General features: G+C 44.3%; 1 protein-coding gene across 1 annotated transcript; it reads left to right on the forward strand.

The window, feature by feature from the left end:
- The first annotated feature begins 3,178 nt into the window (after nt 1-3,178).
- On the forward strand, nt 3,179-27,305 carry IL18RAP (interleukin 18 receptor accessory protein). The gene is made up of 10 exons (XM_082672182.1): nt 3,179-3,282; nt 3,751-4,072; nt 4,169-4,352; nt 11,581-11,731; nt 16,276-16,341; nt 17,940-18,063; nt 20,782-20,933; nt 22,046-22,183; nt 25,248-25,421; nt 26,630-27,305. The coding sequence occupies exons 1-10, from the start codon at nt 3,213-3,215 to the stop codon at nt 27,001-27,003; spliced, it is 1,755 nt and encodes a 584-aa protein (XP_082528308.1). The 5' UTR covers nt 3,179-3,212; the 3' UTR covers nt 27,004-27,305.

Here is a 27,305-nt window from a genome sequence, read left to right on the forward strand (position 1 = left end):
GACAGAACATCTGACCACTCAAGGTTGGGACAGGAATTCCTGAGGGCTGGAGACTTCTGGGTGTCATGGTAAAAAATTTTCTATAGGCTTGGTAATTCAAACATGGAATCACAGAATGTTAGAGCTGAGATGATCTTAGAAATATTAAAGTCCCATGATTCTCAAGTCAAGGAGCTTTAAAATAAAATGCAGATTTTCCAGTTTAATCCCCAGAAGTTAGGACCCCCTAGCCCTAAGGTGGAGGAACAACTGATACAGTCCAGATAATTTATTTTGCAAATGAAAAAACTGAAGTGCAGAGAGGGGCTAACTAGAGTCACACAGCAAGTTAATGGTTAAACTTAGGTTGCTATGCATTTATTTTGACTTCTCCTGAATTCTTTTGCATTTATTTGGACAACAGAATTGATTACAATTTATGCATGAAGCCTTTTCCTAGGATTTGGAGATAAGATTTCTGAAACAGGATCCCTGCTCTTAAGGAGCTCCCAACCTAGTGAGAGGACATGGTATATGAAATAACAATTTCACTGTGGTGTGGATAAATTCTGAACAAGGACTTACCGAACTCCTGTGTGAGTCACGCCCTATTCCTTGAGAGAGTGTGCAGGCTGCAAGACAGGCTCAGTTCTGCCGGCAGGGAGCTTTGGTTCTAGTTAGGGGAGAAGTTTATAAAACAAGATATTTTCCAGACAGTAGTGTGTGCTAAGACAGAGTAATATAACATGAGTAATAAGAGAGATAGTTGCTGGCTGGTGCAGTGGTGAATAGAGAGGAGGAATGTCATTATGCGCATGGTCAGTGGTGGTCTCTCTGGGGACGAAACACAAGATAAATCATGAGAGAGCCATATCGAGTCATACGGGGCTTTGCATCTGATGCTTTGGAATGGACTTTTTATTTAGTGGGCAGTGGGGCTGGTGAGGTTATCAGCACAGAAATGACATCCTCAGGCTTGATTTTTAGGAAGATGCTTCCAGTGGCCGGAGATGGGGAGATTGTCCCTTCAGGGGCTTTGTGGGCAAAGAAAGGGTAAGCAGGGGGTGGGGGGAGGTAGACCACATCTGAAAGGCAGTTGCTTATCCTAGGTCCTTGTTCCTAGACCACAGTCTTGGAAAGAAGAGCTACCCATTGTCACCAATGGGGATAAGTGATGCAGTGACTCTGGTCCCCGTCCGTGGCACTCTAGGTCCTCCATCATCTCATGAAGCCCTTTCGTGGCTGAGCACACCCTCCTCTCAGCAGGTCAGCAGCCAAGTGGAAACGTCCTGTACTTCTGGCCCCACCTGGGTACCCCGGTCTGGAGAGACCTCGCAGAGTGTATGACTCTGTCCGCCTCCGTCCAAGACAATGACTCTGTGGTTTTGGGGGTTTGTCTTTTCCCGCCTCCTCAGAGAAGTTGGGCCACACACCCTCTTCTCACTCTCACTTGCATTTGGCCTGCTACCCTGCCAGCTCATTCCCCTTGATTCGCTTATGGAATCAAGGCAGCACAGGAGGAAACACCTCCCCGTCTTGTCTTCCATGTGCAGTGTAGCCTGGGGAGGGTGTGGCTCTTCCCCACTCCCCACCTTCCTTCCCGAATTGCTCGTCTCCATCACCTTAAACCCTCTGCACGTGCTGGTCTGATCTATCAGTGGCCAGACCTGATGGAAACTAAGTCCTTCTTGTGCCCGACTTCTCTGCTTAGTGTCAGGGTGGTCTCTCTGTTCCGTTTCTTCTCTTCCCTTTGGGTTTATCCTTTTGAATTTTCCCTTGGCCCTGACTCACCCTTGCGGGCTGGTGTTCCTCCGGGAAGTCTATCTGCTGCCTCCTCGCAGCCTCCTGACTTCTCTCGCTGGAACTCTCCCCTGTGGATCCCCAAAGGCACATCAAGCTCAATGTTTCTGTTAGAGAAACATACTTGTTGATCATTTATAAATATTAAAATTACTCCTTTCTGCATCTGAAGATGTTGGAGACATGGAGTGCTGTGTGTGTGTGTGTGTGTGTGTGTGTGTGTGTGTGTAAATGTTTGGAAATGAAGAATTTTATAAGTTGAGGACAGTATTTATTTATGGTAAAAGATGGAGGTTCCTGAAGAGAATGGTCCTGGGAAAGTCTGGGTGGAAGGAGTGGTTGCAGGAATGGCCAGTGAGCACAGGGGGCAGTGAAGAGAGGGATGTGCATGATGGTTAGATTGTGTGTGTGGGCGTTGAGAGAGAGAGAGACAGGCAGACAGAGACAGAGACAGAAGCAGAGGTTGAGAGAGAGAGAGGGAGAGATAGAGAGAGAGAGATTGATTTTTGTCAGCTGCCCAAGAAACAGAGATGTTCTGGGAAGAAGACTTTTAAGGAGAACGTTTAGAGGGACCATATGATAGTAAAATTTCTTTTTCTTTCTTTCTTTCTTTCTTTTGCTTTTTCTTTCTTTCTCTTTCTTTCTTTCTTTTTTCTTTCTTTCTTTCTTTTTTCTTTCTCTTTCTTCCCCTTCCTTTCTTTCCTTCTCCCTCCCTCCCTCCCTCTCTTTCTCTTTTTTCCTTGAACCACCATGAACACAGTCCAGGGTGACCTTCCCTCCCTTTTATACTTCAGAGAATTGGTAGAAACGCCATCCAGTGACAACTTTTCCTGTCTTATTTGGGGGCACAAAGAGTAAAGCATCCTCTATTCTCTAACAGTTACTACAAGTTAGCAACGTGCAGACATTCTCAAGTTTACACACCAGCTACCGCACTGGTTTCCCTAATTGGGGAGAACCTGACATTTTCCTTCAACTTGGATGATCTTTTCAGGAAAACTTTCACTTAACTCTTTCCAAATTACCCATGAAAATATACGTACTAGGTCAGAAACTTAGGAAAAGAAAAAGGATTCCATAAAGAAATGGCATCAAAAGACCACACCGTACGGAGTGTAGGTACAAGCAGTACCGTGAGTCTGAGATGTCCTTCCTCCTTTAGTTGTGTAAGAAGTGACATATGGAGAACCTGCCACACGCTGTTGAAAATACCACTCTAGTGTGGGAATGTGAAGGCTTGCTGGGTAGGACCTGCCCTTTCAAAACTTCCTGTGTGACTTGCGTTTTGATCACTGGTTACCGATTTCTTCATTTCCCATTTCTTGATTTACAGAAATGAAGATGATTCTCAGGGTGGAGCCCTGAATTACAATGTCCTCCACTCTGGCAACAGAACAGATGTCCTGAAGCAATGACAAGACCCAGAGAGAACAATGCTTTACTTGAGCTGGGTATTTCTTTGGCTTATCGCAGGAGGGAAAATTAAAGGATTTAACACTTCAGGTAGGGGTTTTTCACTTTTCATGCTAACCTTATGAGTTTTATGGTCCAAGTTTAAAGTGACAGGTATTCTGGGATACATCGGCAGCATGGCATAATAATATAGAACATTTCCTTTCTACTTTTAAGATGGGGGTAGGAGGAGAAATTATTGGGGTGAACAACTTTCAGTTGATACCAAGCACATCCATGTGGAACCCAGTTACTATATCTGGGTGTTCAGTGGAAGCAGCTGAAGAGGAATTAAAGGTGGGTTGGCAGCTCTAACAGGAAACCTCCGTTGCTACGGGTGATGCTGAAGACGAGTGGGAGGGAATTAGAACAGGAACTTCTTTTCCCCACAGAATGGGAACCGTGAAGGAGAAAGACACCCAAGGGAGCTTAATCCCTTGTGAAACCAAGTACTCTTTGTAAATATGTTAGAATTCCTCTAATGTGTTTCTGTGCTCCTTTGTTTATTGTGGTTTTCAGATTGCTCCACTGGAAAGCTTCTTAGGACATACTCTGCAAGGTGTGGGGAGGAGTTTGTCTTATTTTGTGATTTTCCAGAGCCACAGAAATCCCATTTCTACCACAGAAGTCAACTCTCACCAACGCAAAGCTCTGAACACCTGCCCTGCAGTGGTAGTAAGAACCTATCTGATGTCCAATGGTACCTACAACCTCCAAACAGAGATCCACTAGTAGAAATTACACAAAACTATCCTCACGTGATCCAGGACAAGAGCACCCTTCATTTCTTGACCACAGAGATGAATCATGCTGGGTCATATATTTGTAGACCTAGGATTAGGTAAGTCCCAAGTACATTTCTATCTGAAAACATTACCAAATCCTTTACTATCTGGATATAACATCTGTGTTCACAGGACCTTGTTAACTTTCCTAGGAGCCCCAAGGATGAGGCCTGTTGTGTCAAGATGATCTTAGAAGTTAAACCCAAGACAAATATGTCCTGTGGGAGCTCCATACCGCATGAAAAACTCCTTCTTCTTGGTAGCATGGACTCCATTTATTGCCCCAGTCTCAGCCACCAAAGTGATACACAAAGTCCAGAGGTGACCTGGTACCAGGTAAGAATGACTTCACTGAAACTGATGCCAGAGCTTAGTTGTTATGGTAGCATCTCCTTATGTAATTTATAGAAATGTGAGTCTGAACCTGAGCTCTAGAGCTTCCCAAAGACTGGCCTCACGCCTACAGAGAAGACCTGACTTTCTAAAGCAGTTTTCCCCTAGGTAGCCACAGAGTCCAATGTTCCAATTATTAGAACCATCCTTTTGATCAGTGTCAGTAAATTTTCTAAAATTCAAGTCCATTACATGTGAGGTTAAGATATAAACTTATGAACACCCACTCATTCAGAAGACCAGATTTGTTCAATTTTACTGCCTTTGGAAAGCAAAGGGCATTGCTAGGGTGAAAGGAACACCCAACAAGCATGTCTTGAAGGGTTTCTGAAAGAAGTAGGAGACTGGAATACTTTCCAAAGAGGACACCTCTGGGAAGACAGTTAAGGCAAGCACCTGGTAGCCTGGGTGACACGTGTATTGCACAGGTGAGTCAGTGGGGAGGGAGGGCAGTGCTAAGAGAAAAAGGGAACAGGAATCAGGAAAAGACAAGTTTCAGAATGATTCTGAGTTATGAACCACATGTGAGTAAACTTCATAACAAAAACATTTCCATTGTATTTTATAGTTTTTCTAAGTCCTAACAGATATATAAATGCCGCGTAAGCATCTCTTCCAAAGTCTGGGAATGTCAGTTGACCCAGGGTGGTGGAATCTGGGAACAGAATTTAAATCACCTCCTACATTTGTAATAATTGGCTTTTTAAATATTTATTTATTTATTTGGTAGTGTCGGGTCTTTGTTGCGGCAGGTGGGCTCCTTAGGCAGGCTCACGGGCTCCTCAGTTGTGGCTCACCCCCTCCTTAGTTGTGGCATGTGAACTGTTAGTTGCGACATGCATGTGGGATCTAGTTCCTGGACCAGGGATTGAACCCAGGCCCACTGTATTGGGAGCATGGAGTCTTAACCACTGCGCCACCAGGGAAGTCCTATGATAATTGTTTGAAGTTCAATACTTTGCTTTAAGAAATCATGCAAAATTTTAAATTTGACTTCCAAAGATATCGGTTTGTTAATATAAAAATATCATTTTAAATTGTCCCTGATCAAAGTCCAGAAAGTGGCCCATGTTTATCTGTCGGCTTTTTGTACCCCCAAACTTAGCAATCAGAGTCTCCTGGAGGTAAAATTACCATTGGGTGAGACAATATTTCCTCACTTGATTCTCTTGAGATTCAGTGACAACTGGTGTTATTATGTCCCTCCTAGAAAGAACTGTACAGGGAGGGTGAGTGTGTGCTTAAGGTCTCAATTTTATATTTTAAAATGACACAGAAAATGTGCTGCCCTCAATAAAATCCTAATTTAAGAAGCACCTCACTAATTATTAGAGAAGTGCAATCAAAACTACCATGAGGTCCCACCTCACACTGGTCAGAATGGCCGTCATCAAAACGTCTACAAATAGCAAATGCTGGAGAGGTGTGGAGAAAAGGGAACCCTCCACCCTGTGGATGGGAATGTAAATTGGTGCAGCCACTATGGAGAGCAGTATGGAGGTTCCTTAAAAAACTAAAAATAGAGTTGCCATGTGATCCAGCCATCCCACTCTTGGGAAAGTTGGAAAAACCTCTAATTTGAAAAGACACATGCGCCCCAATGTTCATTGCAGCACTATTTACAATAGCCAGGATATGGGAGCAACCTAAATGCCCATCAACAGATGAATGGATAAAGAAGGTGTGGTACATATACACACAATGGAATATTACTGAGCCATAAAAAGAATGAAATCATGCCATTTGCAGCAACATGGATGGACCTAGAGATTACCACACTAAGTGAAGTAAGTCAGACAAAGACAAATACCATAGGATATCACTTATATGTGGAAGCTAAAATATGACAAAAATGAACTTATTTACAAAAAAGAAACAGACTCGCAGACATAGAAAACAAACTTATGACTACCAAAGGGGAAAAGAGGGGAGGGATAAATTAGGAGTTTGGGATTAGCAGATACACACTACTATATATAAAATAGATGAACGGCAAGGTCCTACTGTATAGCATAGGGAACTCTATTCAATATCCTGTAATAAACTATGATGGAAAAGAATATGAAAAAGGACATATATATATGTAACGTGAATCATTGTGCTGTATAGTAGAAACGAACACAACATAGTAAGTCAACATACTTCAATTAAAAGAAAAGAAACACGTTAATTTCATAACCTCTAAAATGAGGTTGGTAAGAATAGCCGATGGTTCTGTTCATTATTTTCAGTTCACTCTTAAGAACAAAACTTCCCATGGTTCAAAAGTATTTGTAATCTGGGATGACAGATGACTTCCTACATCAAGGTAGGCTGTTCCCAAACCAGGCTTGCCCCGTTATTTAAAATGAAAATGCATTTGAATTTTCAACGATGGTATCCCTGAAATGAAAGCTATTTTCACTTTCTGGTAAAGCAGAAGCCACACGGTAGTTGCCAGCTTTCTGCATATGCTGCTCTTAGGAACGAAACCCCCATGTTCTATGACATTCACAAAAGGAAACTTTATTTCTCTTCTCTGGGGCCTCGACTGCAAGTGTCAGGATGTGTTTAATGGTGACTAGGCATCTGTCTTAAAAGTAGGCAAAGCATAGCTGTTGTTAAAATTGTATCTTCTGACGGAGATTTGGACAGGTCATTATTTAGGTTATGTTTCATGGATTGCATGAAATTCATGAGTTGCACGTGTGTGGACATGTGCTTACACACACACATGCACACACACACAGACAGTATCCTGGAAAGTCACAGACCTCATGGAAGTATCACTACAAGTGATGCCATAGGCAGGAAATAATACCCAATGTTCCTTTTCTTCATGCTAAACCACAGATACTCAGGTGAAGGGTGGCTCACACTTAAGAGTATCTCAAAACCGACAACACTAACACTGGCTGAGAGGATGAAAACACGGTGGCACTGAATTCACATGAAACTGCCGACCAGGGATGAACCTGCCGGTTGTATAGAACAACCACGCGAAATAAATCCATGTGCTGTAGTCTCTGGGGGGGTTCCAAAATATTTTTAATAGACACCTCAAAAAATTTAGACTTGGAGATTCGTAACTGAAATATTGAACGATGAAGAAGTCAGCATAAAGGGAATTATCTGTTTTTCATTCTAATACTATTTTCCTAATTCATAAAAATATAATGGGAATTCCCTGGTGGTCCGGTGGTTAGGACTCTGTGCTTCCACTGCAGGGGGCCCGGGTTCGATCCCTGGTCGGGGAACTAAGATCTCGCAGCGCAGCCAAAAATAAATAAATTAATTAATTAATTACAATAAAAATATAATGAAAAATAGCTTTAGCGTAAGCAGACTTCGTCTTAGATGATATTACATTAATGGGAGGGCGTTTTCGGTTCTTTAGCTAAATGAATCTTTGACACCAGGCAGAATTCTAACATAGGGCAGTGCGAGAGGCTCTTCTGCAAGGGTCTGGGGCACCGAGACATGGGTGCCTGTGACATGGCTGTGACATCCTGGCGGTAAGACTGTGCCTGAGTGACTTTTCCATTGGTGGTTTAAGTCAACCTCATTCACATGCCACTGTGCTGACATGGCTGCTGGGTCATCTCTGAACCCTGAGTTCTATGGAATTTTCGCACGTAGACCTGCCACTTCTCATTTCCTTTGGCCTCGTTCTCCTTGTCCCTGGCACCTGGTGGCATCCCGCGAGCCCAGGGACGTGGAGAGCTGGTAAGTATGGTGAGACTTGCCAGACCAAAGGTTGATGCAATTCCTGCTGGGAAGAGGTAAAAGTCATTTAGATTCGATGTTTGGAAGCTGTTTCCAAGGTCCATACATTGGCCCATTCGATTGTTCTCACTGCGAAATTTCAGAATCCTGGGCAACTTCCTACGGTGTGTACAATGCTACAATCCGCAGGCTGTCACATGTGTCAGTCCTCTCTGGGACTCACTGATGCTCTTTATACAGGATCACACTGACTGATGCTCCTGCTGCTGTATTTTGCTCTTGACCGTTTCCCATCTGAGCAAAACAAAGAATTTCCTGTGTGGCCTCATTAGCACGTCTCTCTCCTACTAGGATCATTTGTGATTATGTTATTAGATCAGCTTCCCATCATTCTTGACACAAATTTCTTGCCCCTTATCTCTTCGATGTTTTGTTTGAGTTCCATCCCATAAAGTCTTGATGATACACACTAAGCCATACTTATCTTTTTATTAAAAAAAGTCAGGCCCACTTTGTAATCACTCATCCTCCCTATGGCCCAGCTGCAGCCTGGTTCCAACTCTGCATCCCCTCCTCTGCATTCATTTCTCATGTGATTTACGACACACCTCCACGCCAGTTTCTGTTCTCTGTATGTTATTACCATGTTCTCTAGAAATTTCATCTCTGAATTTTACCCCGTGCCCTGAAGCTTCCTTTTAAACTGTTCTTGATAGATATCTAACCTTGTCAGTCCCACCTCTTGGCCTTGTTTTACTTCCTACCTGCAGCGGCCCGGCTCTGACCAGTTCTGACCCTCTTCTCAGCTCCTTGACAACCTACTGGAAATTCTTTCTTGGGCCACAGGAACCACACCAGAGACTTGGGGGAGGGGAATTTCTGCTTCTACGAGTCATCAAGCAAAGGGGAAGGGAAATTCCTCAATCAGAACATGAAACTCAGAATCAGAAGAACGTAGATACATTCTCAGGCCTCTCACGAGCTATATGGTATAGAACAAAACACAAACTTCAGAACCTCGGTTTTCTCATCTATAAAATGGAAGACATAGAATCTGTGCAAGTCAGAGAATCCTTCTTTTTTTTTTTTAATTTGTTTTAAAGGGCAGTTATTTCCTTCTGCCTCATTTATCTATTTATTTATTTTTATTTTTGCTGTGCTGGGTCTTTGTTTCTCTGCGAGGGCTTTCTCCAGTTGCGGCGAGCGGGGGCCACTCTTCATCGCGGTGCACGGGCCTCTCACTGTCCCGGCCTCTCTTGTTGCGGAGCACAGGCTCCAGACACGCAGGCTCAGTAGTTGTGGCTCACAGGCCCAGCTGCTCAGCGGCATGGGGGATCCTCCCAGACCAGGACTCGAACCCGCGTCCCCTGCATTAGCAGGCAGATTCTCAACCACTGCGCCACCAGGGAAGCCCCGCAGAGAATCCTTTGAATGTTCATACGAGATACACATGAGAAATAACTTTGTAGTCTACATAGGTAATGAGTTCTTACTATTGATATTTTGTTATTTTTGTTGTTTATCTCTTTTCTTTTGACTGCAGTGGTGAAAGATATATTGCTAGTACTCTTAGTAGGAAATTGGAAAGCCAGGTGCTGTACAGAGGTTAGAGGATTAATGATTATAAGATTAATGATACACTGATACCCCATCATACAATAAATACTACTGTGCCCCTACCACTTCCTAGCCCCTAAAGATACAATGGTGATTATGATAGTCTTTGCTTAAATTTACAAGAGTTTCCACAGTCAAAAAAGAGCTGCCAGTCATTTTTCTAAAAATGTCCGATCATCTGACTCTTATACTTCCAAACCTTTCTTCCAACTGACTTGCATTTATTCACCCCTTATTCACAAAGACCTTGTTCTTGCTGGCCTGCTTGCTGTATCCTGGAGACACAAAGATCAAACACATCTACTTGCATCAGCCCTTCCACCTTGGCCTTGTTTCCTACATGCAGGCTTTGCTTCAGGTGTTCCTAAAATGTCAATTGCGTTCTTCTTTCTTTTTCAAATTCTTTTCCCATGTAGTTGCCACATAATAGTCAGCAGAGGTCGCTGTGCTATGCAGTAGGTCCTTGTTGGCATTGACTGATTCCTGCATACCCTTCAAGTCTCGGATTACACTGGGGGGAGAGTCCCTACTTTTCCTATGAGGCAGAGCCACCTGAGTGTGCTATACTCTGGCTTACTGCTCAGACGCGCATCCTTAGGCTGAGAGCTCGCTCAGAGGAGGGATCTGTGTTTATTCCTCCCAGTGTGTCCAGGACCAGCTAAATGTCTTGGCACAAAGGCTGCCCTCGACAACTCACAGGAGGAGACACCCAAATGCATCATTACTATAAAAGGGCTATCGTGGGCTTCCCTGGTGGCGCAGTGGTTGAGAGTCCGCCTGCCGATGCAGGGGACATGGGTTCGTGCCCCGGTCCGGGAGGATCCCACGTGCCGTAAGCGGCTGGGTCCATGAGCCATGGCCGCTGAGCCTGCGCGTCCGGAGCCTGTGCTCCGCAACGGAAGAGGCCACAACAATGAGAGGCCCGCGTACCTCAAAAAAAAAAAAAAAAAAAAAGGCTACCGTGATGATGGAGCAGAGGTCACTGAGCCTGCTCGGGGAGACTTGATAACTTCTCTCCGTGAGAGCCACCCCTTCAGTTGGATTTGAAAAATGAGCAACAGCCTTCCCAGTGGGGAAAGGTGGTGGGAGACATGCTGATTAAGAAAGAACGTGGTTATGTAGGGAATGACAGATGGGTAGAGGGGCAGAAGCAGGAAATGAGTCGGGGAAGGAATGCCAAGATCAGGCTGTGAAGAATTTTAACCTTTACCCTCAAGGCAAAGGAGTGTCAATGAGAGATTCTAAGTAGGAGAGAGAAATGTTCATAATTGAATTTTAGTTCTCGCTCAACTTTGAGTCCACTAGGAGTTAAATAATTGTTCCTGAATCCCAGTCCTTCTTTGTCAAAGTTAGATACATCTGTTTAGTTACTTACTTAATGTTTTCAATTTAACATTTTTTCTTTTATTCGAGTGAAATTTATTTAAAGAAGAAACTTTATGTAAGCCCAATACACAGAAAATCTATATCAATTTCCAGAAATATAAATACACGTGTTTTTAAAAAATTCATTTAGGTATCGACCACTTAGACCACTATGACTTTTCTAGAGTCTAGGGGCCTGAATCTCGCTTTGGGCTTTACCAGGTGAAACAGCTCTTGCTGGGCTGTCTTCATCTCCACATGTAATTGTCTTTGAAAATGCTTCTCGTTTCAAGTAAGAATCTTACAGATATAGTTTTGAGCAGAATCTTTTATAGCTTGGGGGTGTTATGTTCTGCAATGTCCTTATATCAGACTGACCTTCCCCCTTCCTTGGTTCAAATTTGTGAAGTTTCGCTATAGGTGAGCTTAATATTAATAGTAATTCTCTGGTTACATTATTTAATTTTCTTGTCTCTTGGATTAGAATGGAAAACTACTCTCTGAAAAAAGGAGCAACCCAATTAAAGTGGATGACGTTTACGACCATCACCAGGGCACATACGTGTGTGATCACACTCAATCAGATAATTCAAGTTCATGGACAGTCAGAGCTGTTGTTCGAGTGAAAACCATCGGTAAGTGAGGTTTGTGGTTTCAGTATTTGAGATTTCAACCCCAATTACCCAGTTAAAGTTATCTTCTTTGGCTTAGTGATATTTTTCCTTTTTCTGTGGTGAGGAAGGAGACACTCATAGCCTACAGTCACGTAAAGCCTGGAATGTTGGTGAACATCAATTTCCCATTCACCTAGATTCCATCCTCCAAGGAAGGCCTAGTTCTGGGTCATATTCAAGTTGTCACAGGTTGGGTTTTCTACGCATGGATTCTGGTTTGTTTTGTGATAAATTAAAAAACAATATCAAAGGCTCATGTAAAGAAATAAACAAGATTAAAGATTTTACATATAAGAGATAATAAATTAAAAAACAATGTTAAATATTTCACACCCAGAAATAAGTAACACTCGTGTACCTATCACGAGCTTTAATAATGGTTTTTCCATCTCACGGTTTCTTTGTCGAAACAAAACAATACAGACACAACTTGAGGCCTTCCCACTTCCTCTCTTTGCAGATGTAGCCCACTCTTAGCTTATAATCCTTTCCATTTATGTTTTATGCTTTTTCTACATATGTAATGTATCCATTAATAAAACAGAATATTGTTTTATGTTATAAAATGTGTTTTGTGTTATAAACACATGGTATTGTTCATAGACATTGTTTTGCTAATTTATACCCGCATCAGCAATGAACAGATTCCCATTATTCCCAAGTCATATTTGGTGGTTTCAGACTTTGGTGTCAAGTGGACCCTCTTTTTTTCAGACCAATTTACGTTTCCCTGACTACGAATGAAGTTGAATGTCTTGCCATTTGCTTACTGGCCCGTTGAGCTTATTCTTCTGTGACTTGTCTGTTTTTGGCCCAGGCTTTCCCTTGGGTCATTCTTATTAGATTTACAAGTGTAAAGCATGGCTAAACTGTATGATGTAATCAATTTAAGCATGGCCTCTATCAAAACATAACGGTACAGAATGGTTGACTCTGCTCTTAGTAAATATAGTAATCAGTTTTACTTCCTCTTCTTTCATTGCAAGATACAAACCACATGGGGCATCTGAGACCAAGTCAAACTCCCCTGCTTACTTCCGGGCCCTGGCACTCTGCAATACGTTAGACCTCATCAATTTACATTTATATGAGATTGTTGCTTGGACGAGGGGTTAGAAGGCAAATACCCAACTTGGACCACTTGCCCCTCCAGGCCTGGTTGCTCTCTCCCTCGGGCATGATAACTTGCCCATCAAACTTTCAGGGGCAGAATCTGCTTTTCTCTCTCCCAGAGGATGCTTTGCAACCTCTGTCACATCTTTTTAAGTCTTCTCTGTCGTCATTCCTGTCTTCCTCATTTACTCATTCGTTCTTTCATGTATTCATTCTTACACCAGTATTTGTGGAACATGTGATATGTGTCAGGCACTGGGCTTGGTGCTAAGGTTGTAAGAATGAGCACCTGGACACTTTCTCTGGCCTCCCAGAACTTACCGTCTCGTGGGGCAGACAAAGAAGAAACAGGCTACTACAGTTCGGTGTGATGAGTGGAGAGAAAGGGAAGCAGCGGGGCATGTGGGGGACACACAAACCCAGACCTGGGTACCCCGAGGCTGGGTGAGAACTGAGGGGTGAAGACAAACTAGCCCAGTGAAGGTGGAAAAGATACCGTTCCAGGCAGAGGGAGCAGCGTAGTTAACATCCAGGAGCTGAGAGACAGCATGGTGCTTTCCAGGGAGAAAGAGAAGGTCAGTTGAGGGTATCTGGAAGCAGAACAGACATCACACTGTTCTAGTAAGTTTGGACTTTATCCAAGGAAAAATGGGGAGCCATTGAGGGTTCTACGTGGGAGAGTGTCATGAATAGATCTGGATTTGAGATAGATCACTCTTGTTATGTAGAACATGGGTTTGGGGGTGGGGCAACAAGGGAGACAGAGAGAAGAATTAGGAGGCTGCTGTGGGTCAAGCAGGCAACTGCTGATGGTGGCCTGAACTAGGAGTGGCAGTAGGAATGGAGAGAAGAGAGAAAACTCCAGAAATACTTAGGAAGTTACACATGAAACGCTTTGGGAATTGGGAGTGAAAAGAGGGAAAAGGAGGGGTCCAGTATGAGAGCCAGGTTTTACGCTGGGCAACGAGGTGGACTTTCTATAACATATTGAGAGAAGATGGGATGGGATGGGATGGGATGAGATGGGGTTGGATGGGATGGGATGGGTAGGGGTGGGATGGGATACATAAGGGTGGGAAGGGATTGGATGGGAAGTGGTGGAATAGGATGAGATGGGATGGAAGTGGAAGGGGTAGGATGGGATGGGATGGAAGTGGAAGGGGTAGGACGGGATACATAAGGGTGGGATGGGATTGGATGGGAAGTGGTGGAATAGGATGGGATGGGATGGAAGTGGAAGGGGTAGGACGGGATACATAAGGGCTGGTGTAAGGCACGGGTGGGGGGGCCGCAGATTTGAATCATGTTCTAAAAAGATGTCTCTGGTCACTCTTTGAGTAGACTTAGCAGAGGTGATTAGGAATGGCTTTACATGTGTGTCAACAGAACATGTTGATGGAGTTTATGTGCAAGATGAAAGAGGGAAATCAATGCCGGATTACTTTTCTGGCATGATGAGTTGGTAAACAGTGGCACCATGTAATGAGACAGAAAAAATACTGAAAGAGAAGCAGGTCTGAGGAAGAAATTCAGTGTTAAGCTTGAAAGGACTTTGATTCATCAAGTCACCATGACAAGTGGGTATTTGGATAAACCAGTCTGGGATACAGGCTACTACATTGGGAGATGTGAATGTGAGGGTGCCCGCCGGCACGATATCTAAAGCCGAGGGAGAATGGGGTCACGTGGGGATGGAGTATAGAGAGGAGAGAGCCTAGAACATCCAGCACTGGGAGGCACGGGGGCGGAGAAGCATCCCCACAGGAGATGGAGAAGCAGTGTAAGAACAGAGAGTAGCTATCCCAGGGCTCAGCGATAAAGTGTCCCAAGAAAGAGGGAGTGACGCATGGCCTCATATGGTGAAGCCTGGAAACTGCTCCTTGGATTTGGGAAGAGGGAGGTCATTATTTACATCAGCAAGTGGGTATCAGTGGCAAGGTGGGGAGGGAGCAGTAAAGGAAGTGAAATTGATGATGTAGGCGAGAGAGCATTTTGAGGGCCAAGAACTTTCATAGGGAAGAGAGGCCTGGAGCGTGAGCTGCCCCACAAGGAGAGTAGGTGGAATGAAGACCACAAGGAGAGACCGGGGAGACGTGATACTCACAAGAAGCGCGGAGGAGGAGAAGCCCATAGCGCTCAGGGGAGTGAGTGGAGAGGGGGGAGGCGAGCCTCAGAGCACAGAAACGTGCACCCCGAAGAGGAGAGGAGAGCATGCCCAGCAGCACCCAATGCTACTGAGAGGGAAAGCAGACTAAAAACTCAGCCGTGGGCTTCCCTGGTGGCGCAGTGGTTGAGGGTCCGCCTGCCGATGCAGGGGACGCGGATTCGTGCCCCGGTCCGGGAGGATCCCACATGCCGCGGAGCGGCTGGGCCTGTGAGCCATGGCCGCTGAGCCTGCGCGTCCGGAGCCTGTGCTCCGCAACGGGAGGGGCCACAGCGGTGAGAGGCCCGCGTACCAAAAAAAAAAAAAACTCAGCCGTGCCCAGTGGATTTAGGTGCAAGGAGGTGACTGGTGACTTTGGCCAAAGCGGTTTCAGTGGAGTGATGGGGGCAGAAATCAGACTTCACGGGAGGGGAAGGGAGGGAGGAAACGAGCACACAGCGCTCTTTCAACAACTTGGCTGGGAAGGGAGGAGAATGAGTGGGGCAGGGGTATAAGGTGAAGGGTTTTTTCCTCTTTTTTTTAAGATGGAGAGACTGAGAGTGGATAAATGCTGATGGGAAGGAGAGAGAGACAGAGTCAAAGATACAGGAGGAAGCTAATGTAATTGAGGGAAGGAGGTCCCTGAGAATTAAGAGAGAACAATTCCAGAAGAGAGGTGACGAAGTTTCCTTTCTTAGGAGATGGGACATCTTCAGGAGGGAGTTTGACAGTGGAGGCATATGTGAAAGTTTGTGGCAGGAAGCTGAGGGATAAAATGATTCATGAAGGGCTGAGCTCACCTTTATTTTCAAACAAACCATGAACTTGAGGATGGAGGGAGGGGTGGGCTCCAATCTGGCTAACCTGTGCATTCTCTCAGGTTCGTCCTCCTTCCTGTGGGATTACTCAGCCGGATGCACCAGAAAACAATCTTGGAGGAGAAGATGGGGTGGGGTTTCACATCTGCAATGGGCCCGCGGGGCTGGCCTGGAAGGAGGGTCCCCCTGGGTGGGTATGGATTTATCAAGGACTCAGGTTTCGCTAGCACCTGCAACCTGATGTCACAGTCATTTCTGGAGGCGTGATTTTCACATGGAGACTTGAGTCTCTAGCCTTGTACATTATGGCTGAAATTTGAAAAGGAAGTTCCAAAACATTTAGATCAGAGTGTGACCGTGCGTTCAAATCTTCAGGAAGCAGGCCTTCCGATTTCCCAGTGCAAATAATAATTTTTATTTTCATCTTTTAGTGAAGAACACGAATCTCAAACCAGATATTCTGGATCCCATCAAGGACACCCTGGAAGTAGAACTTGGTAAGGTGGGTGGTGTCATCACCCTTGAATGACACTTTGCTTCTGGGAGCAGGTCTAAGTGTGTTACAGTGAAGAGCGTCGGGATTTCAAATTAAACAGAATTGGGGGTGAATCTAGCCTCGGCCACTGACTCGGCCTGTGATCTTATACAGCTATTTAATCTTCTGAAGCCTCAGGTTATAAATCTGTAACTAGACAAAATAGAACTGACCTCACAAGGTGGCACTGAGAAATATGGGATGATGTATTGATATATTAGGTGACTTGTATGTGAGGCATGATCAATAGATTTTTTTTTTTTTTAAGAGTCTTCCTTACTCCACCCAGGAACAGTGGGTTACACAGATTGGTTAGGTTCATTGATTAAATCTATAAATTTAATCAGTTAACCACCTTAGGTAGCCTTAACCCTTACGAATACAGCGTTTGGTCTAGCCTTTAAGATAAATTGTAGGAGAATACTACAACCCTTGCTCAAATAAGCTGTATTCCAAATTAGTGTCTTCTTTGGGGTAGAGGGGGAAAGTGACTTCCTGTGGTCCCCTTTGATTTTGTCAGCTTCAGTAACATCTACATGTTCCCACATAGCCAAATAGGAACTGTTCTCTTCAAAACCAAGTGCTGGTTGTTTCAATAAAGTAAGTGTTCTTTTAAGTGCTAATAAGATATTTATCGTTGTAGAAAGAAAGGTAAAAGTAGATATTATGGTAAAAGGCCACTGGGTGGCGGTTTCCTTTAAATGCTAATAAGATGTTTATCATTATAGAAAGAAATGTAAAAATAGATATTATTAAATCACCACTAGGTGGCGGTAGCGGTGTACCCTGATTATGAAATAGAAATAACAGTACGGGCAAAATCACAAGAATGAAAGGAAGGAGGAAAGAAGCAGGGAAAACATTAATTAATTCAAAAATAGCCAAGTTACACAAGGTACCAATGAATTTTAAAGTATTACTGTGGGGAAAGCATTATTAAGGTGCAAAGGTGAGTTTTCAAATGGAGTCCCTAAACATTTCACGGTTAAAATATTGAGTTTGAGGCAGAGCATATCTGGATACCCCTTACAGAGAAAATGGGCAGAAAGAGGGTAGCGTAGTTACATGCATGTCAGTCCACAGTGTAACGTTCAAAATACTCAGCTGAATATCTAAATACTCTCTTCTTTAAACTACATGCCGCCCAAACCTCAGGATTTTCGTTTAATATGCAAATGCTAGTTAGTATTTCTGTACTGGCACCCTTGTACTACTTCAACAGCAGCGTCGGAAGACAGAGCTGGTCCCTGAAACTGCTCATTTTCCTGGCGTTTATCCTTAAACCACATCAGAACCCGTAGTGCTGTGACCATGCCCATCTTCGTTTGCAGAAATGTAGTCAGAGGTTTGAGATCTAAGAGCTGCCCAGTAGAGACAAACATCCCTGGTTTTACCTGTTTCCGAATGAGAGACAGGTGGACGTTTGGCTTTGTCTGGTACACCTGTTTTACCTGCAAACCTGACTGCCTCAGGGAACAGTTTCCAGATGGTGTCTTCCTCCCGCACGGGACAAAGTGTTCTCACGGGCTTCCTTCCTGTGTTCTGTGGCCCTTTTTTCAGGAAAGCCTTTAACTCTTAACTGCACGGCCCGATTTGGCTTCGAAATAAACTTTAAGCCTGTGATAAGATGGTACGTCAAAGATTCTGACCAGGAGTGGGAAGTCCCAACACCTGAGGGGAGAAGGTAAGAAGGAAATGAGCGAACTTATTCTTTGCGACTCACACTAAAAGCGTTCACCTTTAGAACCCCCTGAAATGTACACACAGAGCTGAACAAACAGATGGAGTTGGTGTGGCCACTAGCGCCAGCTAGTCGTGCAAATAAAAGTATAGAAATGCAAGGCGTGAGTTAATTTTAAGCTTGGGGGCCACATGCAGTTTCACAGAGGGCCATAGAATGCAATATTTCCGTTGTGTTTTTTTTTATTGTTATTTTTTATTTTATTTTTTATTTTTGGCCGCACAGCTTGTGGGATCTTACTTCCCCGAACAGGGATTGAGCCCAGGTCTTAGGTAGTGAAAGTGCTGAGTCTTAACCACTGGACCACCGGGAAATTCCCCCCACCTTTTTCTAAAATAATCTTTTTATTTTATTTTTTACATTTTTTATCAGCTGTTTTAAAGTTCAATTTGTAGTAACAATTTGATGTGGCTACTTTGCCCACCAAACCAACCAGCAGACGCAACAACCCATGCTGCTTGACTAGACTTAGCCTATGGAACAAACGGGAAAGGGTTCTGCACCCTAGCCAGCCATTCTCCATTGCCCCCTGTGCCGTCCATCCAGAGTGGGCCGAGTCAGGGCCCCAGTGTTGGCGTCCTTAACGGTCCGGAGCGTATGCAGAGAAAATGGCACAATAATAATCGATCTGACCGAAAATATGAGAAATGAGGAATAGTTGATGCAATCCAACCTGGAGAAGGAGACCCAGAGGAGAGATCGCTGTCTTGTTTTGGGTTTTTTTAGGCATATCTACAGCAGCTTCATTTACAATAGTCAAAAATTAAAACACGGTTACATTCATTCATACAGTGGATTATTATTCAACAATAAAAAGAACAAACTGACTAGAGAAGGAAAAACTAATCTAAGGTGAAAAAAATCAGCACTGTTATTCCTTCTGGTAGGCTAGGCATTGGCTGGAAAGGGATACAAGAGAACTTTCTGGGAAGTTGGAAATGTTCTATACCCTAATAACCATTTGTCAAAAGTATACAGCTAGGGACTTCCCTGGTGGCCCAGTGGTTAAGACTCCGCCTTCCACTGCAGGGGCACAGGCTCTATCCCTGGTCGGGGAACTAAGATCCCTCATGCCATGCATGAGGGAAAAAAAAAAGTATACACCTAGACTGTGCACTTCAAGGTAGGTAAATATTACCAAAAAGAACCATATAATGACAATGGAGTAGGTGTAGGGAATTAGTGAAGGCTTAAATAATACCAAAATGGCTGAGGTATAACTGAGGTATAACTGATAACTGAGGTATCATTTTATTGTTGTCTGCATATGTTAAACTATAACTTTTAAAGAAATTAAAGAAAGAAGAGATAGTCTTACATTTGCCCAGACATTTGCCAACTACAGTCACCCTAGTTCTTTCCCGTAGATCTGATGACTGTTGTAATGTGGGATCTCTGTCTTGAAGTACTTGGAAGCTATTAAGTTGTATGAGAAACTGGACTTAGTTTGCAACCCAGATTAGTGGGAAGAATTTACTGGGAAGACAGTTTGGCTCAATGGAAAGTAAAACTCTAGACAGTTGCAGCTAGAGTCCCTCATTCTCCCAACATCTGTTCCAAAGTAATAGCCTCTGTATTAAGCACTTCCTCCTGGGTTTTAAAACATTTCAACAGACTAATGTAATATCACTTTGAAGAGTATACATCATTTAAAAAATAAAGGATGGGTTTTGGTAACAGTAATCAAATTGAGAAAGAACTTCTAAGACAAGGGAACTCATTGGGTCCCATATTAAGGTGATACTGCATCAGACTTGAAGGTAGTCAAGCATGGTAAAGGGAGAATGCACTGACTATATGCTCTCGGGTTTGAATCTCTGTTTCCCACCTATTTAGCAATGTGAACCTTAACCTCTGCGAGCCTCCACCATGCCATCTGTCATCTATGGATACCAAACTTCACCCCTGTAAGGAGCAAATACGGTAGAGGTGATATGCTTAACACAGCCTCTGGCAGGCAGGAAGCGTCCAGTGAATAAGAGTGGGTATTGTAGGCCCCACACCAAACAGCCTAAAACATCATCCGCAGAGACTATGTTCTTTAATGTGAAGACAGACTGCAGACGGGCAACTTTAGAGAATCCAGACTGTGAATCAGTGCCGAGATTCACACTTCCTGGACAGGGCGGAATGACACAGGCCCAGGAATCACGCTGCCACTTCCCAGCGGTGTGACCTTGGATTGTCACCCAACTTCTTGCCTGTTCTGAGCGGCTCAAGTCAGGATGATCACACCATTACCCGGTGGGGATCCTGTGAGGACGGAGGAGATTTGATCCTCTCCTCCACGTTTACGCTTGGGGGACCAGAGGACCGTCTGATACACACAGCCCTCAGTAGAAGCTAGTCATCTCTAACATTATTCTTAAATTGTTATGTCTATTCTGAAGGGGAATTCTCAGAGTAAGGAAGATCAGATGAGCCTCGCAAGTAATTATAGTCTAGCGTAAATGCTTAGAATGATGCTTAGCTGATTCAATCACTTAATAAAAAACGAGCCACCTCTGAGCATCCTCTGTCTTTCTGGCATCTCCTTGTACTGTCTGATCCCACAGCTCTTCTGAAAGCCAAACGGTTATCTACTTACACGTGTTCCAAAAACTGCAAATGGGTGTCAATCTGTGTTACTAAAGGGGTGTGGTATTTTCCCTCCTTTCCTAGTGTTAAATCCACCTTAAAGAATGAAGTCATCGAGCGTGTTGTCTTCCTGAAAGAAGTTACTCAGAGCGATCTTCGCAGGAAGTTCATTTGCTTTGCCCAGAACTCCATTGGGAACACTACCCAGTCCATCCAACTGAAAGAAAAGAAGGGAGGTGAGCCTGAAGGTGGCTGCAGGATGCATGCCCCTGCTTTCACCCGGGAGGAGAGGAACTTTCCCAAGGAAGTAGCCACAGTGATGGTAGCCACTAACATGCTCTAGATGCCAGACAGCATTCTAAGTCAGCAATGTGCTTGTGCTGATTCATTCAGAACCTTGACCGAGGCCACACAACTAGTAAGTTTCACATTGGTGATCCAGAGCTGGTCCTCTTACGAATGTTCTGCATACGGGAGCTGTGTTTGTTCATTCATTCATTCACTCCTTAGTTCATTCACTTACTCATTCATTCATCCTACAAAGACCTACAGAGCATGCCCTGTGTGGCAGGTATCGTACTAGGACCTAGCTCCCTTTCCTATTTTCCTCCCCTGGCTTCCAAATCCAGAGAATGTGATGGTCTGGTGTCGGAGAGTAAAGGAGAAAAAGAGGGGAGAAAGAGTATTCTTGTTCAGTTTAGGAGTGATATGTGTACATCACAGATCATAGCCTCTTAAAGCTAGAGAGGAAATTCCTGGTAAGGAATAACTCTTAAATTTCTTTAAGAAGATGCTCAGAGATGGAGGTGATATCATTCATTCAGTTAGTAGAGATGAGAGAACAAGCAGGTTCTGAATGCTTGTGAGGCTTAAATAAGACACATTTGGTGGGTGCTCCGTAGAGGTGGGTCAAAGGTGCCACGTGTTAGGTACGGTGGAGGTGAGAAAGCCAGTCAGATGTGGCTCTGGGCTTCAGGGAGTTTAGACTGTAGTAGGGTCGATAACACGTGACAATAGTTTACAGTATGCAATAAGAGGGACAGAAATGGGTTGTGTGGAAGCTTATAGGAGAAAACGATTTTAAAAACGAGTTTTTATCAGTTTCCCAGCCACCCCAATCAGAAACGACCCATTACCCTGGGTTTTCTTGAGTTCATTTTATGGTAATTCCCTCAAGATGTGATTTAAGATGTGTCCAGATTCAAGAGAAATGTTTCCAGTAGATTTTGATAAAAAATAATAGGGCTGGAAAAGGCGCTGGGCTGGCCTGACTGTGGCCTCACAGGGGAGGCGGGTGTGGGAGGGGACGCGGCCCCTGTACCTGCTCACGGCCGCCGCGTCTCCGCAGTGGTGTCCCTCTACATCCTCCTTGGCACCATCATGGCCCTGGCAGGTGTGCTGACCACAGGTGCGCTCTTCTACATGTACTGGATTGAAATAGTGCTGCTGTACCGAACCTACCAAAACAAGGATGAGACCCTCGGGGGTAAGATGACCCAACTCGCCTCGGAACTGACTTAGAGGGAGGGGCTTGAGAAATGGATGTTCCACGATGGAGAAGGTCATGACCCTCGGGCTCTGAGACCCTCCTGCAGGTCTGGCGGCTTCACACCTGGGAAGGGCTGGGAGCCCAGGGGAGAAACAAATTCTCTTCATCCCAGTTACTAGGAATCTTGCCAACGATGTTATTGTAGGGCACATTGGACTTGAAAATAACTCTCCACTCACCAACCTGAAGCAAGATGGCAGATGACTTACCATCTCCATGCCTCACTTTTCTCTTCTGTAAAGTAGGGTTGTAATCACAATCACAATGAATGCAATGTGGGCTCTTTGAGTTAAGACATATTGAGCATTTAGAACAGCATGTAGCACATGGTAAGCACTCAGTGATGCCGGCTCCAGCTCTCATTACCTCTTGAGGACTGAGTGCACGCCAGGCTTATGTATCAGCTGCTGGAATCGTCACCGAAATCCTACACACCAGGCAGAGGCGTGAAGTCTGTGCCCCCAGTGGAACTGCTAGGGGATGTTAGAGGTTGGGATGGACCCCAGGCAGTTAGGTTTAGAGCCCCATTAGCTATTGCCTCAGTTAACTTCTTCTGTAAAGTGAGGGGCTTGGGGATGTGGAAACGTCCCTAAAAGAGGGACGTTCTGGAAAATACTAGCAGTGGCACTCTCCACGAAGTATGTCAGTTTTCCCATGAGACAGGTTAATAGTGTTTATTAACATTTGCTTCTTTCGACTAGAAGAGCTGCTGGTGTGTTTTTCTAGTCCCGGAAGGCTCAAAGGTTAGAACGTTGGCAGTTTTAGTGAATGAGTCTATTGCTTGGAAAGGGCAGAATCCCTTCTGCTGGATTCCAGGGACAATTAAATACTTACCTAATTGGGATGCCCCTTTACACGCACACCAGTGGTTTCCCCACACTAGGAACTCAGTGAAGAGCTGTCAGATCACTGGGAAAAGGGGCAGCACAGAAATGCATCGATCACACTTTTCTTTAGACCAATGATTGAGAATACACACTAGAAGTCCTCAAGCCAAGAGGATTTTGAGGTTATATTTTAAATAGCTTTTTAGAATTGAGCAAATTATCTAATCACTGTCTTCATTGTTCTCCTAGACAACTTCATACTTCTTTGACTCAAATGCTATTTTTCCTAAGATTCTAGACCTTGTACAGAAGACTCAATCTACTGTGAAACATCGTAATTTTTGGAGGAATGTTTTTTACCCTAATTTATTTTTTAATTGAAGTATAGTTGATTTACAATGTTGTGTTGGTTTCAGATGTACAGCAAAGTGATTCAGTTTTATATATAAAACTGGATTCTTTTCCGTTATAAATTATTACAGAATATTGAGTAGAGGTCCCTGTGCTATACAGTAGGCCCTTGTTGGTTGTCTGTTTTATATATAGCCGTGTGTATATGTTAATCCCAAACTGTGAAGTACTTTAAATGTGTCCGCTCTTGTTTGCACAGGCAACGTTTTAGCAATCTGACAGGGAGGCAGAACCCAGTTTTCAAGCACAGAGATTCATTACACTCTGTGGTCAATCTAATGTTTTTCAGCAAAAAGACTGTTTCCTGGGACTATCCCAAAATTTAGAGAGACATAGGATGTCAGAATTGTGGGGATCGTCTAATTCTCCCACTCGCTAATATTATTACAAAAGAAATTTAACGTTTTCCGGTTATAGAAAAATCCCAGTTTGCTGGAGTGTCACAGGGATGTGGAAAAAATCAGGGTGACTACGGTGTGTCACACAGGAACTGCACAGCGTGTACCTGCTGGCCGCGCCCCCTGAGCCGCCGCCTCCCCACCTGGGCAATGAGAAGTATCTTAGATGCACCTCCAGGACCTCGCTCTTTGGCATCCTCCTCTCTTGACGCCGGACCACCTCTGTTTCCCTCTTGCTTTTCTGTTTCTGACACTTCTGTTGGCTAACGCCTCTTAGGTCCGTGTCGAGCAAACTGCGAAACTGCATCAGTAACAGCGCTGCTGTTTGCTCCTTTGTAATAATACTATTTGTCGGGCACTGTGCAAAGTGCTGGAAGATGAGCCAGCTGTGCGCAACTCCAGAGCTCGCGGGTTAACTTTTGAGATTTTCTATGGCTTCCAGTTGGTTCTTTAGCACATCCCAGAGTCTATGTGCATTTATAATAGTTGAGTCAACAGAGGCATATGAGACCTTAAAAATACCCTAAAACAAGTTCCAAAATATAGTTTTCCATCTAAAAGGGAAAGGAATGCATATTATCTTGTGCCTGCCATAAGTCAGTCACCGAATCCTTCATATACATTATCCCAGGCAGCCCTGACAGAAGCAAGACGGGGAATTATGACTATCTCTCATATCTTTACATATGGGGATTCAAACAGATACGTGTGCTGTCAGCTCGCTAATGCACTGGGTCTCTGCAGGGCTTTGCTCACTGGGTATTATCACGCTTTGGTGGAGCAGACTCCACTCTGATGTGTGACTAATGAGACAGCAACGCTGCAGATGCAAAAAAAGCTCAGAGGAACTCCTGAGAACATGTGATTTAATCAGAGAAGGCCCCAGCTGTTTGATCTGACGTCAGTGAAGGTGCAGGAGGGCCTCATCGATTAGAATCTGATTCTGGGTGGATAATCAATACCCCTCAGCAGTGGGATTCTGAAATGAACACAGATGCTGCTTTTCATTTAATAAATCAACGCAGTAAGGATCCCAAATCTTAATTCTTATCCATGTACCATATGGTTCGAGTGTATGTAGGTATGCCACGAGAGTAAAAAATAGGTCAATGGCTTGCATTCTTTTTTTTTTTTTTGCGGTACGCGGGCCTCTCACTGTTGTGTCCTCTCTCGTTGCGGAGCACAGGCTCCGGACGCGCAGGCTCAGCGGCCATGGCTCACGGGCCCAGCCGCTCCGCGGCATGTGGGATCTTCCCGGACCGGGGCACGAACCCACGTCCCCTGCATCGGCAGGCGGACTCTCCACCACTGCGCCCCCAGGGAAGCCCCGTGTGGCTTGCATTCTTTATTGTGCTTCTTCCTCAGATAAAAAGGAGTTCGATGCTTTCATATCCTATGGGAAATGGAGCTCTCTTGAGAGTGAGGCCACTTCATCTCTGAGTGAGGAAAACTTGGCTCTGAGTCTATTCCCTGAAGTTTTGGAAAACAAATATGGATACACCTTGTGTTTGCTTGAAAGAGACGTGGCCCCAGGAGGAGGTAAGTCCTGCACGCCAACAGAAAACGTAGCACAAGAAGGAGAGTTACGTGCAAGCACTCTCTACGTTGTCTTGTCATTCTTTCTGCTGGGCTATTTATCTTCTGGAAGGTTTCATGAGCTTAGAACTTCTGGGGCAACAACACAGAAAAATGTGTGTTGCAGAGACACGCTCCATCATCAAAACAATCCGTCTTCAATGGGTATACGTATATGCACCACTTTGCTATACACCTGAAACGAACACAACACTGTAAATCAACTATACCCCAATATAAAATTAAAATTTAAAAATAAACAAAATTGCCACAGGAGGAAAATAATCCATCTTCAGGAAAAAAACATTTTTGGAGCGCAGGGAGCCTTCCAGAATGAAGATCTCTTTTCTGGCTCCTCAACAGGAAGTTATCTCTTGTCCTCCCAAACGGGTGGTCCCCCTGCTTTCTGGGACTGTGCCTGACACAGACTCAGGACTGGGTCCAGCAGACTCCCCAGGCCCGGGCCCAGTCCTGGGCACGATCAGATGTGCAGACCTCATCCTGTCCCGCTGACCTCCTCTGCCTGAGATGCGCAACCCAGGAGCCTGGGACATTCCATGCCCCTCTCTTATCCCAGCCAACCTTGTTCCAACGAGCTTTGCTCCTAGAGGAATTGGCAATTTGAGGAGACAGAACACAGGGAGGAATGTGAAACTGACAGTCACTAGACACTGGAACATATCTTCAACTGTCCACAGAGTTGATTTAGCAGAAGTGATAAAGAAAACCAGACTTCCTTTCCTCTTTGCCTCAGAGTGCCCATTGCAAGGAACCCGCTGGATGGATCTGGGAGATCCAGGGTTATTGTGACTCAGGGTTTAACAATAACAATGTCATGTATACACTGATGTGTATAAAATTGATGACTAATAAGAACCTGCTGTATAAAAAAACAAACAAAAAACAACTAATACTAAACTTTCTTTGGGTTATTTGTATGGAAATATGTTAATATAAATGTTTCAGACATTACATGAAATTTCTAAAAATCTTACATGTTCTGGTGTAATGTAATAGGTCATAATTCTAGTTATTACTTTAAAATGTATCACTCAAAAATAACTACATTTCCTTGTCAATTGCATTATTATGAACTTTTATCAAATCTTTAACCGTGGTCATTAAAAAAAAAGACAATAACAATGTCGAATAATTAAATCTTTTATTTCCAGTGTATGCAGAAGACATTGTGAGCATTATTAAGAAAAGTAGAAGAGGAATCTTTATCTTGAGCCCCAGCTACGTCAGCGGACCCAGTGTCTTTGAACTACAAGCAGCAGTGAACATTGCCTTGGAGGATCAAACACTGAAACTGATTTTAATTAAGTTCTCTTCCTTCCAAGAGCCGGAGTCTCTACCTCATCTAGTGAAAAAAGCTCTCAGGGTTTTGCCCACTGTCACCTGGAGAGGCTTCAAATCAGTTCCTCCCAATTCCAGATTCTGGACCCAAATACGCTACCACATGCCTGTGAAAAGCTCTAAAGGATTCACGTGGAATCATCTCAGAATTATCCCAAGGATTTTTTCTCTAGAAAAGACTCAGTAAAACAGAAACCGCTGGGAGGCGCTCCCAGCCTAAAGGACGGTGAAATGGGCCCTGAGCTGCCTCCTCCTACACCCCTCCCGTCCTGTCCCTGGTGAGTAGAGAGAGACCCTGATGGACAGAGCACACAGCGTGGATCAGGCTGATATAGAATGGGAAGCGTTCTGCCAGCCCTGAGCGAGTGTGGCGGGCACTGGAATGACATGAAAACTATTGTGGGAGCCTCAGATTTCCTGGGCTAGACAGAGGGAGAGCGAATTCAGCCCACACGGCCCCTAAGATTTTCCTAGTGGTCTCAGCGGAAT

This window comes from Grampus griseus, assembly GCF_964374135.1.
Source record: "Grampus griseus genome assembly, chromosome: 15".
Lineage (NCBI taxonomy): Eukaryota > Metazoa > Chordata > Mammalia > Artiodactyla > Delphinidae > Grampus > Grampus griseus.

Coding starts and splice junctions, on each gene's coding strand:
- IL18RAP (XM_082672182.1), top strand. CDS start 3,213: ATGCTTTACTTGAGCTGGGTATTTCTTTGGCTTATCGCAGGAGGGAAA. Junction 4,353..11,580: donor CAGAGGTGACCTGGTACCAG/GTAAGAATGACT, acceptor CTCTTGGATTAG/AATGGAAAACTACTCTCTGA. Junction 16,342..17,939: donor CACCCTGGAAGTAGAACTTG/GTAAGGTGGGTG, acceptor CCCTTTTTTCAG/GAAAGCCTTTAACTCTTAAC.